Here is an 18,649-nt window from a genome sequence, read left to right as displayed (position 1 = left end):
GCCCTGGGAGAGCTGGTCTTTATCCAGGCTCTGTGATACACATGAGGCCAAATGCTTCTCACAATCTCTTCAGGACTATCTCTCTCCAGTTTGCTTTCAGCCCTGGAAGTCTCTGGAGCCCATAAGCCATAGTCAGGCTCTGAAAGCAACATCCACCTGCCACACTCAGCCATGGCTGCAACTGCAACCCTCCCCAGCAGCTACAGAAGTGGCAAGCCTCGGGGTTCTCACTTGCCTGCACAGCTGCTCTCAGGGATATGTAGCAACTAGTTGCAAACACAGAGAAGGCTGCTACTGGTGGCAGTGAACAGAGGCCAGATGCTGCCAACATCCCACAGTGCTTCTCTCTCGTGGAGCTACCAAGCCCCAGTGTCTACAGTGTTGGAGCTGGGCCCAACCTGGGTTGAGATGGCTCAGGAAGCCACTCAACATGGGAGTCTCATCTTCAGCCATTCAGGGACCTTCCTCCTTTAGTTCAGGGGATATCTGCGCATGACACAGAACAAACCCTTGTCATGCATCAAAGCCGCCCCAGCACAAGGCATGAGGCTCATGCCCTTTCCCCAAACCAGATTTTCATCTCATGTTGATTCATAACCAGCTCCATGCAGAGCTCCTCTCTCACCTCAAGGAAAGGATTTCCAGGAAGATGTGCCTGCAGTGACCAAGAGTCATACTGAGGCCGTCAAAAGGTGCTGGCCAGCCTCAAACAGCTCGTGAAATGTCCAGGCATCCACCCATCAGGCCACTCTCCTAGTTTGCCCTGGCACTGAGATTTGTCAGTTTCTCCATATAATGAGATAGCCCAAAGAGTGGTAAAGCACAAGACAGAAGACACACCCATAAAATGATGGGCAGGGAGCATGCACAGCAGCCAAAAGCCGATCTCCAGGCCCTGGGATAGCTGGGAAGGCACAGATGCCTAGGCCCACTTGACCATTTGACACCAGGTCCTATCTACCAGTCACAAGAATCACAGCTCAAGTCACAGAACTGCTAGACTCTCTTGGAAGAGGCAGGGAGAGGATCCTGGGAACATTTACTGAGGTCTGGCTGAGTGCTATTCTGTGGGGTCTTCCATGGGAGATATCAAAAGAGGGACTATGAGCTGTCAACCTTCCACTACACGGACACATCACCAGCGTCCCACACCCCATGTGCATTGCCCTACAGACATCCCCAACATTGACAGGAGCTACATCCTCTAGGAACTAAGTCACTCGGAATACAGGAGGGATGAACGCCAGAGGTCTGTGCCTCAGGAGCTACCTTCTTGAGAACACACAAGATGCACCATGGCCAGCAGCATGGAAAAGCACGAGGAAGAGCAGGTGAAGCTAAGCTAAGAGGTGGACAGGTGGCAGCCATCCTCCAACATCTGGCCTGGGCTTGGCGAGTGTCCCTGCTGACTTCTGAGACTGCTACTGTAACTTTTCCAACTGCTAAACCATGAGCAACTCTCAGGTCAGGCAAATTCTTTGCCAACAAGAGACCTTCCAGAGCTCTACTGCCCCTCTGACCCTCTGCTTGGGCCAATGTGAAAGAGACAGGTAAGCTATGTCCCTGGCTGAAGATGAATTTGGAATGAGAAACAGAAGCAAGTTCTATGATCCTGAGCAATGCCTGGGAACTAGTCACCAAAGTGTGCCCTGCCATCCTGACTATTAGATAAGCCAGGTAGCCAGTAAGCAGGCAGAGCAAGAAGATGGGGCCTGAGTGAGGATGGTGCTCAGAACACATGAGGAAACAAGGCAGAGAGCCATGCTGTGACATACTCTTCTAAACAAGGAATCAAGAAGATACCCTAAAGGATGGCTTAGGGACACGTGGGAAAGAGAGACCCTGAAGATAGGTCATAGGCCTGGCCCTTCACGGGAAGAATAATCGGAGCCATTACTTCAGGTGGTGATGACACAGGGAGGAGCCAGAGAAGGACTTGGCTTGGTCATGATGAATGTGAGGCATTTTCAAAGACATACAGAGAATCACATGAGGTCAGAAGCTGGGCAGAACATGTGGGATGTGGGAGACAGGCCCCAGCTGGGTTGTAAATTTGAAGTCGCTGGCATATAGACGACATTTGAAGCCATGAGATCACTAGCGCAAGAGTGGAGTGAGAAAAGAGAGGGTGGCCCAGCCTGTGAGAGCCATGGAACCAGGAGGCGGGCATGCTCAGCCAAGAAGGCTGAGAAGGGTCCTGGAATGTACATCACCAGCCACTGAGTAAAAAAGAAGGGGTATCTTGCTGTGGTAAAGGCTGTCAGTGCATTGAACATTAGCCTTACTCATGCAGAAGGGACCTTCACGAGCCAGGGAGCAGTAGACAAAAGTCCAGTCCCGAGGCTGGAGAGATGGCTCAGAGGTTAAAAGCACCAACTGCTCTTCCAGAGGTCCTGAGTTCAATTCCCAGCAACCACATGGTGGCTCACAACCATCCGTTATGAGATCTGGTGCCCTCTTCTGGTGTGCAGATATACATGGAAGCAGAATGTTGTATACATACTAAATAAATAAACCTTTAAAAAAAAAAAAGTCCAGTCTCATACTGCTGAGAAGATGGGGGTGCTAAGTAATGGGGACATGGGATCGAGGAAATCTTCCTTACCATGAGAAAAATAACACATTGCTATTCACCCAGCAATCACGCACGGGAATGCCACCTGTGACTAGTGTTATTCTCTACTCTAGGGACACAAAAATACATGGTTCATCCTCATACATCCTCCAGAGCCTGTGGTATGGCAAGTCAACAACTAATTTAGCACAGTCCTGCAGTTCCAGGCACCCCCTTTGCCCAGCAGATGCCCCCATAACTGGTACCTTGGACAGTTCACAATCCACCTTCACCCCCAAATCCTTGCACTCAGGATTCTCTCCTGAGGCACTAAAAGTGGAGCTGACTAAGAGTCCAGAGGTATCTTTAACTTTCAGGTAGAGTTTTCAGGACAGGAAGGGCCCAGACAAAGATCTGGTCCTAGACCAGGGACACTTCCTGGAGGTCAAGATTCTGGGTCTGCAGCTGAGAGAGGCTGTGGATCCACAGAAAGAGGGTGACAGGCAGGAGTCACAGGGGCACAAGAAGCATATGTGGAGAAGAGTTTAGGAAATGCAGATGTGTTGGGATGTGATTTACAGACCTTGATTTTATCTATTTGTTTATTGAGACAGAGTCTCACTTAACCCAAACAAGCCTTGAACTCAAAGCCATCATCTTGACTCGCTTTCCTGAGTACTGCGATTACAGGCATGAGTCAACAAGCCTGATTGCAGGACTTGCTCTTGACCATGCTGAATTTGTGACATCTTACAGGAGACACATAGAAAATGATGTCAAATTAGAGGCTAGAAAGTGAAAGTCAAGGCCCAGCTTCGGGTGGTAGTTTGAAATCTTTCCCCTGAGCTTTCTTCAAAGTGGAACTGAGCAGCAGGGGACCTGTGCCCAGCTACTTTTGTTGGCAATATGGTTATGAGATGTGCCATAATGTCATGTATAGCTGGTCTCCTGTCCCATTACGAAAGGGTTCTATGGCATGAACACACAAGAATGTGACATCCAAGTCATCTGGTTCCAACTCTTAGTACCACACACAGAGTAATGCGGGGATTCCCTTTGGTGCCTCTGAGGACGAAGACATGCACATCTTGTTGGGTCTGTACTTGGGGCTATATTTGCTCAGGGTTATAGGCTCAACACTGAAGCCAACAGAAGCATGCTATAGTTGGACACAGTGGATGTAAGGCTCTTTGCAATATAAGAGAACACACGCCATGGAGAATGTAGGGTGCCTCGGGAAGATGGTGCTAGAAAGGACACATGACAGATTTACAGCTTTTGGTAAGTGAACTCTAGGTGGGTTTGCCGTCCCCAAGCCCTTGATGCTTAGCATGTGGGGTAACCTTATGATTGGCATATCCATAACTCTTACATAGGAGCAATGTGGCTACCTGAAGCTGTGGCCTGCAAAGCAGCCACTGTCCCCATATTATCAGGTATAAGCAGCAGCTCTCACTCAGGTTAGCCCAGATGGGAGCTCATCATTTAGGCTAAGACATGTCATGTTTCAGGCTGTGTTCACGTGTGGAGGTCTTGTTCTGTCCTGGTCCTAGTTACCACAGTATCATGGGGGGGGGTCTTGAATCTTTTGTGTTCTACAGAGAATAGTAAAGCCCCACTGGGAGTGTCAAGCCAGGAGCAGCGCCTGCTGCCCATCCCATAGGGCATGCAGAAATGCAGCTTCAACAGACAGTTTTCCAAAGTGGGGCATCAGCCCACACGCCCAATAACGTGAAGAGAGTGCAGAGAAAACATGATGAACTGAATGAATGGAGCAATTGGAAAAGCAAGATCTTAAGCAGGCAATACACCCAGGTTTGGATTTTAAAGACAACTGTCCCCAGAAGCAAGGAACACACCCAGTATATAAATCTCAGCTTCTACAACATCCTTCTAAAAACAGAAGCCAGTGTTCCTTGGAGAGTTGGCTGACCCTAGGGTTGGGTCAGGAAACATGCAGGCTAAGCCAGGAATAATGTGTGCCAGGATTAAGAACATTTTCAGCAAGAAGCAGCCACAATGTTGATGAGGTATGCCAACAGAGTCAGGGAAATAATGCAGACGGCACACTAGGTAGGGCTGGATCATATCCCCACACCATGAAACAAATGTCTACAAGTACACAGTAAGTACACAAGTGACAGAACAGCAGAACAATTGGAGAAGAGACAAATCCTCTATGCAGAAACAGGGGTCCCTTCAAGAGGGTGACTGCGAACATCTCAGTACAAAACACTCGTGGTTCACCAGCTTGTTCTCTCTCTCTCTCTCTCTCTCTCTCTCTCTCTCTCTCTCTCTCTCTCTCTCTCTCTCTCTCTCACACACACACACACACACACACACACACACACACACACACACACACACACACACACAGAGCACACACAGCCCTTACTGTGAACTGCTCCACTGCTCTCTTCTCTTAAGTCAAGACAATGGCTCTTCCTTCCGCCCAATCCTGGGCTTTGAGCCTCCAACAGTGTGAGCGAATAAACTTCATTCTTCTCTGTAACAGAAGCCTGGGTCAGGTATTTCATTACAGTAACAAAAAGCTGACGCACACAGCCCCTTAACTATGTGATCTAATCTGTGTCATGATGAATGGTGTGGACTTCGTGAGCTCTCAATAAGTCATGACAAATGGTCCCTTGTCCCTGAGGTCTTCCTCCCCAATACCACAGCCCTTGACTAATCCTGAGGGAAAAAAAATGGATTAACAGCTTACGTGTTACATGGGGTGTGCTACACAACATGTGAGTGGCCATCAAGAACACAGGACATGAGATGCTGCCACCATCATGAGAGGCCTAAGGAGACACAACACAAACCCAGGTGGGATCCAGGTGGGGGTCTAGGGATAGCGGGGACATTACAGGGGACTGAAGAAATCTGAATACAGCACAGAGTCTGTTCATCACAGTGTATCCCTATTGTGTCACTGGCTCTGACATACACTGCATTTTGTTTTAAGAAGGGTCCCACTATATAGCCAAGGCTGGCCTTAAACTCACAATTCCCTTGCCTCAGCCTTCCCAGTGTTGAGATTACAGGTGTGTACCATCACACCAGAATGCAAAGTACCACAATGTTAAGATCTTACTGTGAAAGAAAATAGGCATTGGGTATACAGGACCTCTACCAGCTTCACAGCTTTCCTACAAATCTAAATATCTAAAATAAATTTATTAGAAAAAAAAGTTGTTAAGAAATGCATGTGTTACGTATGTTGAACTGTGGGTAGGACAGAGAGATGACAAACAAAAAATGGCTACTACATGAGTGCTGGGATTACATAAGACAATGGATTTCTTAAACTTTTTTGTCACTTTTATTACATAAGAAAAAGCTATAAAGGAGGGAAGATCGTCTGGTAAGTATCTGGCAGTTAAGTAGAGAATCCATATAATTTATCACCCAAACCAGGACACTGTCATGAGGGAAAGGGGACACTATTAATAACCATGCTAGGTCAGCAGCTAGAAGCCAATGTCCCAGGTGACCCTAGGTGCCTAATCACTGTATGGAAGCAGAGTTCACAGGTGAGCGTCAATGACCCCAGGAAGGAATGTGAGGGTCAGCAGAGAAGTCAAATTAGGCAAAAAAGAGCAGGAGGGGGTCTCTGAGATGGAAAGAGGGAGGCAGGAGGTTGAGGTGAGGGCCAGGGCATCCCCCTATCCAGAACAGTTCCTCCTGATTAGCCCCACCCCACCCTGCTTGTCAGTGCCTGCACCAAGCCCGGATCCAGGCTGGCAATCCTCACCTTCTTCCAGTCTTCTGGGATAGGTTGGCCAGATCTCATTCACTGAAGACCCATTCAGATTTGCACGCTGTCCCTTCTGAGGTGTCACCTCAACTCAGGGCACCTAGGGTCAACCTTGCAGCAACTGTGTCCTGCATGTTCAGAATAGCCAGTCCATTCATGCACCACTCACCCACTTCTGGTTCTCAGCCCCTCTTGTTGGGGACACCACAGCACTGATGGAAAGGGCCAGAGGAGAGCAAGGATACATAGAGCCTGGGATCCTGCCACCTCGTTTAAAGGCTTTTGGCTTCATTTTCCCCCCTAATTCCTCTCTGTCACTGAGTTTTATAAGCGCTCTTTTCTGCCTCTGGAACTAAAAAATGACTCTAGAGATACAGAGTAACCTTGATACTCAAAAGAAAATGAATAGATTGAGGTGTTGGCATAGTCAGAAGTTCCTGCAGCATAAACATGGGGATCTGGGTTCAGATCTCCAGCCACACACAAAAGGCAAAGCAAGGTTGTGCACATCTATAACCTAGCACTTAGCAGGCAGAGACAGGTGTATCCCCAGACCTTGTTAGTAAACCAATCCCCAGTCAGTCTAGCCAATCTATGAGCTTTGAGCTGACTGAGAGATGTTACCTCAAGAAAAATAGAGAGCCACAGAAGACACTCAGCATTGACCTCTGGCCTCCACAAGCATGTGCGCATGTGTGCAAATGAACCCACACAAACACATGCATGCACTACACACATATACACAAGTGCAAAAATAAATAAGTAGGATGAAAAAGCAAAACAATGGGAATAAAACAAACAAGACCCGTGGACAGATATTGGCAGATCCTAAAGAGACCACCCAAGAAGCCAGAGTCTTTAAGAGGGTTCCAGAAAAGTCCCCACAACTAGATGGAGACAGGGCCACAGCTGAGCAGTGACACCCGCCCCCCAGCACACACACACACACACACACACACACACACACACACACACACACACACACACTGCCCCGAAGGCTTGGTGCTTCAGGTACTTGGTGCAAGCTGGTTTGGGGAGTGGGGTGAGTACAGAGTAGCCTTGGCCAAACGAACACCATGTGTAACCCATGCTACACATGGCAGATTCCTGGCAGTCTGCACCGCCAGGAAAGGCTTTGTACTGTATTGGGTAGGCTCTCTAAATGAAGGTCACTATGGATAGACATGCTGACCATGGCACTTCCAACCTGTCCCAGCTACTCTCTGCCCCTGTTCAAGTCTTGCCTACAGCCAGCCTTGACCTACAGCAACCTCAGCACACCTACAAGCAGGACCTTGGCCCTGTTAAGCTTATTTTCTGGGTCCAAGTAGAATCTAGAACTGATCTCCACAGCAGATGCAAAAGAAGGGACTCTGCTATCCAAGTCTACCATCTTCCACTTCTGCCCTGATATTCCACCATGGAGACTATGGGATGTGAGAAGCCGGAGACCATGAGAATAGCTGAGTTCAGATGTGTCCTCAGGTTCTAGGGTGCTCCCTTCAGAAGGCCAATCTCAACCTTAGCATACGCTTAGTTCTTGCTTCTAGAAAGATGAGGCTGATGTCGTGTGACCTCAGAGGTTGGAGATTTATTTGGTGGGGACTTGAGGCTGGCAGCAGATCCCATAGCCCTGATGCCCTCAGAGAAGAGCATCCCAATGGACATACCAAAGTCTCGGGAGACCCCTGAGCAGCTCTGCTATGGAGGCCACTCTAGGAAACTGCTACATTGTGTACTGGTAGGATACTAGGTCTTGAGGCGACTCATTAAGCTGCAGGATATCCTAACACATTAGCAGCAGCAGGAACTCCTGGATTCTGAGTCCTAAGTGAGGACGCCACCTTGATGTCTGATCCCATGAACGTCTCAAACTGCCTGGCCACATAATCACAAGAAACGATAAAAAATATTTGTTAAGTCAATATGTTTTGGAGCACCTCGTGAGGAAAAGATAACCAGCATGATCATCCCCAGGTCACCAAGTGAGTCTGCCTTGAGAGACACAATGCCAGGGGTTTCTGTCAGGGTCTTGCCATAAGCAGTAATTCCAAAGCTAGATATGGCAAGTGACCGTGGCACCTATGGAAAAACGGGGGTGCCACGGAGATGGAACTCAAGGTGGGCCTGAGACCTTTCCTACCTTCAAGACCTCATGTCAAAAACAACAAAATACCATACACACAAATGCTGGAAAGTGCCAGTGACACCCATAATGAACTAGGAGAAACTCTACACACGTGCTGTTTATTTCTCACTGTGGTCACAAGTTAAGCCTTCTGTATTCGAAGCATAAAGAGTCATATGGTAATTCCGAAAGCCCAGAAACCTTTCCAAAGTCAACTTCTTAAATCACTGTGAAAAAGTGGAATGTGCCTGTTCCTATTTTTAATAAATTGGGGGCGACACTGCCTCCCACCTACAGCATCTCCTTGGCTTCAGATCTGAAATAACAACGAGCTGGGGCTTCACACAATCCACGCGGGCCAGAGTATGGGAGGAAGCATGCTGGAGATCAGTGTGGGCTCCCAGGTCACGTTTGGGGGGAACAGAGACAGAAGCAACTCCTGCCTCATAGCTGGACCCAGTCAGGTTGACAAGTATCCAGTCTGTGCTGGTTTCCCAGACACAATGACCTCTGTTAATGGTCTTGGCTTTTTTAAACATCAAGTTTCAAGTCAATGGTAAGTGAGCTTTTGATGGAGCAGGCAGTTTTTCCCTATGTGCCATGGTCGCTTGCCATATTTATTTTAGTTTTTAAAATAAAAAACCTGTATTAATTAGTTTCCCCCATATTGTCCTAAACTTTGATCATTATAATTCTGCAACATGTGGGACAGTGGTGATTAATATCAGCAATTTGGTATAGGATCTCAATCACAGGAGAGACAAACTTCTGGGCATGTCTGTGAAGGAGTTTCTGGATTTGGTTAACTGAGGTGGGAAACACACCCTGATTATGGTGGCGCCATAATTCCATGGGCTGAGGTCACTGCACAGCATAAAAGGGAGAAAGTTGAACACCAGCATTCATCTCTTCCTGCTTCCTGGATGCAAATGATGCCAGCTGCCTCACATGCTTGCCACCGTACCTTCCTTGCCATGATGGACTGCATCCTCAAACTGTGAGCCAAAATAAATGCTTTGTGGGGGGCGGGGGTGCTGGGAATTGAACCCAGGTCCTCTGGAAGAGCAGTCAGTGCTCTTAACCACTGAACCATCTCTCCAGTCCCCCAATAAATGCTTTCTTAAGTGGCTTTTGTCAGGTATTTTGTTACAGCAATGAAGAGAGTCCCTGCCTGATTGAGGTGGGAGGGAAGCCCTGGTCCGACCCCAGCAAGAGTGGGACACATTGGGAGAGCTCTGGGAACAAAATGACATGCTCACTCTGGGGAGACAGCACCATGCCCAATGCAAGGGGAACAGCTGAGAAAATCAGGCCCCTGTCACATGCCAGTGTAGCAGCAAAAGCTCAGTGGTCCTGGAGCTTGTAGCACAGAGCATAGGGAGGGCCACAGAAACACAGCTCATCATATTTTCAGATGGAAAGGAAAAGTATAGAAAGGAAGAATGACACGGGTAGAGGCCCCAGCCTTTTGGCTAAAGTGAACCACAAATGTAATTCTGAGCATCCCTCTGAGGAAGGAAACATGATCAGGACCAGAGGGTCCCAGGCCTTAGCATCAGGACCAGAGGCAGTGTGGATAGCTCCCTCAGCACCCACTGGTTTGGAAACTGGTGGATATAGTGGGAAATTACCAATATGGAGTCAGGTAGAAATATAAGGGTATTTAATAGGGAAAAGCCTTACTTACAGAGCAACCTAGCCAGCCAGCATCGCAGCAGTCTATACAGCAAGTACCAAAGTGAAAGCGAAAGAGCAAACGCAGTCACACTAGGTCACCCTGACCACGCCCTCACAAGCGTGGTGGTCAGGCACACCTGTAGCCAGCCCCTAAGTAGGCGTGGCTACAGCTTCCCCTACAGGTGGAAACGCACATCCTTCCTGTAGTTACATCTGCAAAACAAAGACACAGTGGCCAATACAACAGCTACCTCTCAACAGCCATGCCTATAATGAGAGTCCTGAACAAATGCTAAGGCCCAACCTAGAGGCAAATTGTTGGTGTGCTGAGCAAATGAACCATATGAGCACAATGTGCAGCCATGTTTTGGTTCCACATGAGAAAGGAGTAGCCTGAAAGCCTGGAAGGGGCAACATGTAAATAACACACTGACTGCAAGGTTCATGTGACAGTGGGGGAAAAATGGCAGCTCACTGAGAAGTGCCGTAGCCATAGCTGCGTGTCTGCTGTGGAGCCAGCATGGAGCAAAGCCAGTTGGGCATCCACCTCACCATGAGTAGCTCATTAGGGCTCAGGGTATGTAGGTCTTACCAGCTCCCTGTCCTCACTCAACAATACATCTGCTGCATACTCAAAGTTCTTTGAATTGTGTCCATGGACCAGTGACACTTCCTGGAATCTGGCTGGAGATAAACTTGTCAGGCCTCTAGACCCCCACGAGCCAGACTCTGTCTTTAAAACCCTCCCCCAGGGGCATGTAGGCACCAAAGATGCTTTGAGAATCTATGTGAGCTAGCCAATCCAACTATTTAGAAGCAATGCTCTCCCACAGCTTGGCCTCCCTCAGCCCCCCCTCAGCATTTCCAGCTTATCAGCAGAGAGAAGCCCCAGAAAAAAAAAAAAAAAAAGACTTCCAATGTTGCCTGCATTGCTTCTCAACCGAAAACTGGGTGGCTAAATTTTTAAACAAAAAGCTGCCTTATTTTTAGCATTGTAAACTGCACAACCAGATGGATAGACACACAGAAATGACATTTGTTACATAAAAATGCCTGACAGTGGGTCCCAAGTGCATTCCAGAGGGGCCTTACTGGTCAGAAAGAAAAGGAACACTGGGTTCCACAGTCATTGACGGATCCTCCAAGGATCCTCCTGGGCCTATGTGCTGTGCCTGGAACCCAGGGACTCAAGAGCAAACATCCAGAGAAGGACAAAACAGCGACCAAGAGAGGAGCTACTGGCCAGGACCATATGCCTCCCTTCTCAACCTCAACCCAGGCCCTACCCATTCAGACATGGCTACAACCAGGGAAGATCTTCATTATCTGCAGCCAAAGACCTCCGGATACCACAGCCTCTCCGGGAATGGGGAGAATCATTAACAAGCCAAGCCTGAGCTACACAAGAGTCCTCCTGTTCATTTTCACAGGGCTGGGTCAGTAAAGTACTTGCCATGAGGACCTGAGTTCAAGCCCCAGAACACACATTTTAAAAGCCAGGTGTGATGGCACACTTGAAATACCAACACTGGGAAGGCAGAGAGAGGATGATCCCTGCAGCTCACTGGCCAACCAGCCTAGCCTACTTGGAAGACTGCAGGCCAGTGAGAGGCAGTGTCTCAAAAACAAACAAAACAAAAAGTGGAAAATACCCGAAGAACACCACCTAAAGTTGTCCTAGACACACACACACACACACACACACACATACACACACACACGGTCAGTGCCTGAGGAACAACACCTAAGACACCTAAGGTTGTCCTCTGGCTCTGGCCTGCACACATACACACCACTCAAGGCTACAGCTACCTTGACAAAATCTCTTAGTAAGCTGGGCCAAGCAGACACTTTGAAACACACAAGCGCTTGAGTAGGGGCCAGCAGCTTGAAGCTTAGACCCTCACTCTCTGCTTCCTGAGCTCTGGGTAATAACAATAAAAGAGAGGCAAATGTTGCTGCATAACTAGAACCATGGGTTGCAGGTGGCATGGCATACCTCCCAGGACACCTAACAAAAGTCACTAGAACACTACAAAGACTAGCAAGGGTCTCAGAAAGTATCCATATTCAGGATGAATGGACTTACTTTGATTGGTCAGCCTGCTCTCTGATTGTTAAGCTGCCTCACTACATGCTCCATCCAGGTCTCAAATTCATGATCCTCCCGCCTCAGAGTTCTAAGTGCTGGGATTACGAATGCTTGGCAAATGAATGTTTGAAGCAGTAGTCTCTTCAGCCAGCATTAACCATGTGAAACAGAACCAGTCAAAAAGCCACAGCCACAGCCCAACAATGACATGGAACCAACATACAGGAAGACTGAAAGACTCAGCCTACAAACAAACACCTTCAAACCCAAGACTGACAACCCGAGTTTGAACCCTGGAACCCACATCAGGAGAGAACCAACTCTCTCAAGTTGTCTCTGACTTCCACACACATGCCACAGTATGTGTTTGGAAACTGTGTGCTGTATCTCAGACAGAGCCTCCATCCCTATCCGAGTGATCCAGCCCTGGATAACTGTTGTGACATAGCTATGGCATTCCTAGAAATTCTTCCTAAGGTGACAGTGATGATGAGTGACACAGAAATGAGCATGCAAAGACAGACATTCGTGGCCATGTAGTTTATGATATTTCAAAAATGTTCTCCACTAGGAAATCAGGTAAACAGAGCAGTCACATCTACAAGGAAGAACAGAGGCTGACTGCTCCTCAGAGTCACAGGTGCTTCACAAAGATGCCTCGCTGGGACGTGCTAACACGAACCTTTAATCCCAGCACTCGAGAGAAAGAGGCAGGTAGACCTCTGATCTCTGTGAGCTTGAGGCCAGCCTGGTCTATAGAGTGAGTTCCAGAACAACCAAGGCCACACAGAAAAACCCTGTCTGAGAGAGAGGGGGGAGGAAGAGGGAGAGAGGGGGGGAGGCCTGAATATCAGCATGAGCTAGCCCATATCAACAACCTGAACCTCTGGGAAAGGGCTTGGTGTTTTCAAAAGTTGTCCTCTCAGGGCTAGAGAGATGGCTCAACAATTAAGAGGCTGCTCTTTCAGAGAACCTGGGTTCAATTCTCAGCACCCACATGGCAGCTCACAACTGTCTGGAATTCCAGTGACAGGGGCTCTGACATCCTTACACAGACTTGCATGCAGTAAGACATTAATGTACATAATGTGAGTGTGCATAAAATGAATAGATAAATTTTAAAAACCAGGTTTATTTTTTAACAAGTGCCCACTGAATGTGTTACACCACCCAGGTGGAGAGATGCTGATGTGAATCCAGCTGCCGGTTGATGCTTTGGACCTCTTAGACGTTGCTGACATGTTGATAAATAAAAAAGCCAGTTACAACACAACGGTGTCTCAAACGTGATCCCATTCTGTACAGGGGAAAAAAAAAAGGTGTCTCTACACAGCTGTAGGTGTGACTGCATTCCTAGATCCCTGGAAGAAAGCCTGAGAGACGGCACCCAGGCGTTCACTTGGGAACCTCACCATGCTGAACATGCTTTGGCATCAAGTATAATTTCTTTTTTAAATGTATACATTATATTGGTTTAATTTAGCCATGCCATTGTGAACATACTGTATTCTGTATCATAATGGTGCATGACTTTATTTATGAACCTATAATTAGAAAGTGGGGTTTTAAACATTTTTAAAGCAGTGTTTTAAGTGTTTGGGTCCCTGTCCTACACTGTGTGCCCCAACTTACTGCCCTGGAGAGGCACCCTCACCCATTTTCAGGGTTCTGGATGGGAGCAAGCCTTCTCAGCTACCAGGAACTCCCTACAGTTAAGGGGACACCACACTGGGTCAAAGATGGCAAATCTCCGCCTGCTAGGAATGGACAAATGTCTCAGCAGGTTACACTAGTGAGAAGGTACTGGAATCCCTCAGCATCACAGGAACACCAAGGCAATGACAGGACTTCTCCAAATACAAGTCAGAGCAGAGAATGAAGGTCATGGGGAAGGAAAAGGAGCCCTTTGTTGAGGAAGAAGTGCAGGGAATTCTTCACTTGCCCCAAATACCTACAAGGGATGAACAGGACACTAGGAACAGGACACTAGGGTTCGGGGATATTCATAGGAACAGAGGCCGTTTGAGATCCTATTTGGCACAACTATACTCTTTTAGTTGCAATCTACCTGCTACTTTGTTAAATTGCCCTCCTATTTTCTTCCTTTCCCCCCTTTGCTGAGCAAATTTGATATATTAATTAGGTGTTTTAATCTTAAAAAAATTCATCAGAAGGTCTCACATTACCATGGCAACTGTACAGTTCCAGTACATGCAAGTCACCAGCACAGCACGGCTGCCTCTTAGGCCCCACTACCTCAGGAAAAAGGGGGTGACTTATGCACAGGAGCCTAGGCCCTACCTTCCCTCTCTGAAGGCTGCTCTTTTGTCCCTGCTGCACCCTTTCAGGTTAATGAATCCTACCTAACACCTTCACATTAAGTACTTGGTGGAAGGAAACACTGTATCCATCCATGATTCTGTTTGTACCCTGCAAATGACACAGACAAGTGGTCACCCTCTCTGAGAGCATTCTCAGCTGCCAGACCCACTAGGTCTCTCAAACCCACTAAAACCCACTTTTGTTCTAGAGGTATGTCAATCTAGGGTCACACACCCAATCATGAGCATCACCAGTGACACTGCATACAAAACAAGGCCTGGGGAGCCACATCAGTGGATCACCTCACACAACCCAGAACAGTCAGTACCACTGCCATCCCTACTAGAAGCAAGTAAGGGCTTAGGTTCCCAAGTCACTGTGAGCACAGCTGGCCTTGTTCCTGTGCCCCTTGAGTTCTGAGACAGCACCCCATGAAGAAGAAAGAGTGGACTTAGACCACCAATCGCAGCAGCAGCAGCCCTTGTGCTACACCAATTTCTGTTTCCATCCTGCTGCCTTGGAGACATGACGCAGAGACATGGAAGGGTAGCCAGCCCTTGGCTGGCACCAGCAAGTACTGAAATCTAATGTGTTTCCCAGGCCACTCATCTCGTAGCCAGAAACCAGATGCAAACCCATTTACTGATCTGCACCTTCCAATTGGGTGTTTTTGTTTGTTTGTTTGCTTGCTTGCTTAACTCTGAATACTGATGTTGAAAACAAAAGCATTAACATGTGAGTCCTGCTATCCCCCAAGTTCAGAGCACAGTGACCGGCCACCTCAGAACACACTGTGCCTGATACAGCCGGACTTGAATGCCCCTCCCCCGCTGACCACACTCAGCAGAGGCCTGGCGCTCAATGGCCTGACCCCATGCCTCCCATTTCCAAAAGGAATGCCAACATGTAGCCCCACATGCTCTCCAACACAGACCTGGGTTCTGATCATTGTAATTTCCTAAATGCTTAAATTATTTATTGGAAATAAGTAGCTTGGGCTCCTGTGCTGAGCTGTGTTCTAAAATTATAAAAAAAAAAAAAAATCCATCATATCTCTGCAGGCTGCCTACAAATGAAAATGCATATTTCAACTATTTTAAGAAAATGTCAAAAAAACATCAAATGTGTCATGATTGTACCATTTAAAATTATCCTTATGGCATCTGTAGGGAAAAAAAAAAAGCTATATGTTGCATGTGAATCCATCACTGTTCCCCCAAAGCCACATCCAGCAGGTGCTAAGTGAAAGGTCCCTGTACCCAGCATGGCTCCAGCTGTTGTGCTTGCAGAGCCAGCTGTCTGATAACTCTCATCCTTGGCTTCCTACCAGAGGCTATCCTTGCCCTGCTACTCAAGAGACACAGGTCCTCCAGGTCAACAGCTACCCTTGCAGAAAGATTTCACAGAACCCGAGTTCCCCGAGGGCGGGTCTTTGCACAAAGGCAAGGACTGACTATGCAGCACAATCAGTGTATGTTCTGGACTTACAGGGTACACCGCAAACTGAAGGGCCCAGGCCCCTGTGCCACCTGTAGGGCAGCCACCTCACTTCACAAACTACACACCAAGCGAGCACCTCCTGGAATTAAAAGTAACCACGCAGCCTGCACACCACCCATAAAGGAAACTGAAAACACGCTGTGTGCGTTTGCGGGTGGTGTTGCTCCTGAGCCTAGAGCCTCCACGATTACCTACTCTCACCTCGCAGCACCCTGCCTGCTTTCCTGTCACTGGAAACAGGACGTGCATGGGGACTTCAGTGGTGGTCTAATAGTTTTCTCAGGAAACGCAGACTCCCCAAGAAGCGGTCCCATCCAGGTGGCAACTGTGTCCCAACGCAGAGAAATGCCACCTCCGCGTCCGCCCTGCGACAGTGTGCAAGGTCTCCAGGGGACCGGGTACCCGGCTGTCCCTGGGAGTCCCCAGTGGGCGGTTTCACTCACCGTCCTCCTTGTCGTCAAACACCGGCCTCCGCGTGCTGGCTGCCGATATGGACGACATAGACATCCTCTTCTTCCACTTGCTCCACTGAAACAGGGGGCGCGGCTGCGCGCGAGCATCGCCAGCGTCCCGGGCCCGGGGCTGGCTGGCTGCGGGCGGCGGCAGGGCGGTGGGCGCATCGGAGCCCGCTGGGCGCGCGCGACCGGGAGGAGGCGAGCCTGGGGGCGCCGCGGCGCTGCTGCCCCTGCGCTCGGCGCCGCTCCTCATCGCCAGGCCTGGATGTGCGCAGCGGCCACAGCCCGGAACATGGCCCGCCGCCCGGCCCGGCAAGAGCGGCAGCGCTAGAGGCCGGCAATGCCGGCAGTGCACCTTGTAACAGCTCTGGCTCGCCCGGGGAGCCGACCCGCCTGCGGATTGCGAGCAGTGGGGCGGGGCAGGAGAGGTGGACTCGGGGTGGAGTCCGGAACCTGGGCGGGGCCAGGCGGGGCCGGGGCGGGGCTGGTGTTAGATTCAGAACGACGCTCTCAGCGTGGGTTCCCAGCCGAGAAGGGTCTGCTTCGCGTGGGCTCGAAAGCCCTTGGACCGAAAAGGCAGCGGCGATAAAAGCGAGAGCGGACAGATACCAGTCTCCTTCCTTCTATCCTGAAGCGCCCAAAAGGTGAAGAACAGGGACTCTTCTTCACTGGGCGACGGAGTCCTTTGGGGGCCCTGCAGGAATGTTGTGACCCGCGAGCAATCGGGAATCCTCTGGGCCTTCCAACCTCGGCTGACTTCGTAGAAAAAGCCGCGTGAAGATTTCTGCCACTCGATTCTTAAAAACCTCAAACTTAAGGCCGCGGCTTTGCGCTGTGCACGTAATGGGGGTCGCAGGAAGTGGCCGCGCTGCCCTGTGGTGGCAGAAGGGTGCTATCCCGCTCCGAGGCCACAGGAGGCGCGGCATCTCCACGCTTGAGGCAGGCGGGAGCAGGGCGGGGTCTGGCACGCAAGCTCCGCCCAGCGCGGACACCAGGACCCTGGCTACAAGAGCGCGAGCTTAATCCTAGTTGTGCTGTACCCTAGTCTAGCTCCACTGACCTCTCCTATATGGCTCATTGGACATAGTCCAGAGAGGAGCACAAGTCGTCCAGGGTCCTGTGTCTTCGCCAGGATTCCACTAGGACTTAGCTGCACATTGGGAAGCCTGGAGCCAGTTTAGCCTCTCTTGTCTCTGCTCCTTCACAAAGTCAGGATGCTTTGGCTTCCAGCATCTAAGGCCTGGTCACTGGGAACCCTTTTTTGGTTACTCAGTAGTCTGACTTTTGGAAGTCTCTGCCTGCTTCGGTCCTGCCCTAAAACCTGGTCACAGAGACAGCCTTTCTCTCCACCACCTGAAAGTCATGGGTGGTCTTCCTTGTGCCCCTGTGCCGATTATAGGTGACCACAAGGCCGCAGGTTCCTCCCGCACCGTTATTTCTACAACATCCTTCCTTCAGCCACCACCAGTTCTTCTTCTCTTGGAAATTCAGTAAGGCCTCCTAACCTGCTTGGCTGGAAAAAATCTAAGTACAGGTGACCTGAGACTTTTCTCAACATTTTAGGAGCTAAAACCCCACTGGTTTACAACCCCCACCACCACCTCACCACCCCCTGCTAAACAGGAGCCCCCCCTTTTTTTTCTTGGCCAAGACAATGGATGACACAGAGGACAAAGTACAAAGGAGGCATCAACTGTTTAGAGGATGGGGGGGTGGGATTTGCTGTGTAGCATAGATTAAGGTCAGCCTGCTTTATCTACCACAGGTCTCCATGGAGTCTCCAGGGCAGAGACAGTGGGCCAAGTCCTGGCAGATGTCTACAGTTTTCTACACTTAGCGCTGTTACCACTGCCTCAGCCTACACACATCTGCTGCATGGCCTGCTCAGAGGAAGTCCTCAGTGGAGGCCAACCAACCCACCCTGCAACATCAGAATTCCCCAAGGGCCTTGACCCAAATAGTGGCACAGTCTTTCCCTCCCAGACCTCTGGAAACAGCAGGAAAGGAATAGAATCTACAGTCATGCCCCCCCCAACACACACACAAGAGTAAGGGGGAACAGAAGGAAGAAGAGAAGACAAAATACTAATGGGAGAGGGGCTGGGAAGACGGCTTAGTTGGTAAAGTGCTTGTCTGCCACATAAGCCTGAATTCCATT

General features: G+C 49.3%; 1 protein-coding gene across 1 annotated transcript in view; it reads right to left on the bottom strand.

Moving 5' to 3' along the window:
- The window catches only part of Stk32c (serine/threonine kinase 32C), an 81,272-nt gene extending 64,528 nt beyond the window's left edge, over positions 1-16,744 (bottom strand). Inside the window, exon 1 of the mRNA XM_027409074.2 lies at positions 16,480-16,744. Within this exon, the coding sequence (XP_027264875.1) occupies positions 16,480-16,744 (265 nt within the window). The remainder of the gene's footprint in view (positions 1-16,479) is intronic.
- Between the last annotated feature and the right edge of the window lie 1,905 nt (positions 16,745-18,649).

Source organism: Cricetulus griseus, chromosome 3 (assembly GCF_003668045.3).
Source record: "Cricetulus griseus strain 17A/GY chromosome 3, alternate assembly CriGri-PICRH-1.0, whole genome shotgun sequence".
Classification (NCBI taxonomy): Eukaryota; Metazoa; Chordata; class Mammalia; order Rodentia; family Cricetidae; genus Cricetulus; species Cricetulus griseus.
The sequence above is the reverse complement of the archived record's forward strand: the minus strand, read 5'-3'. Positions and strand labels throughout refer to the sequence as shown.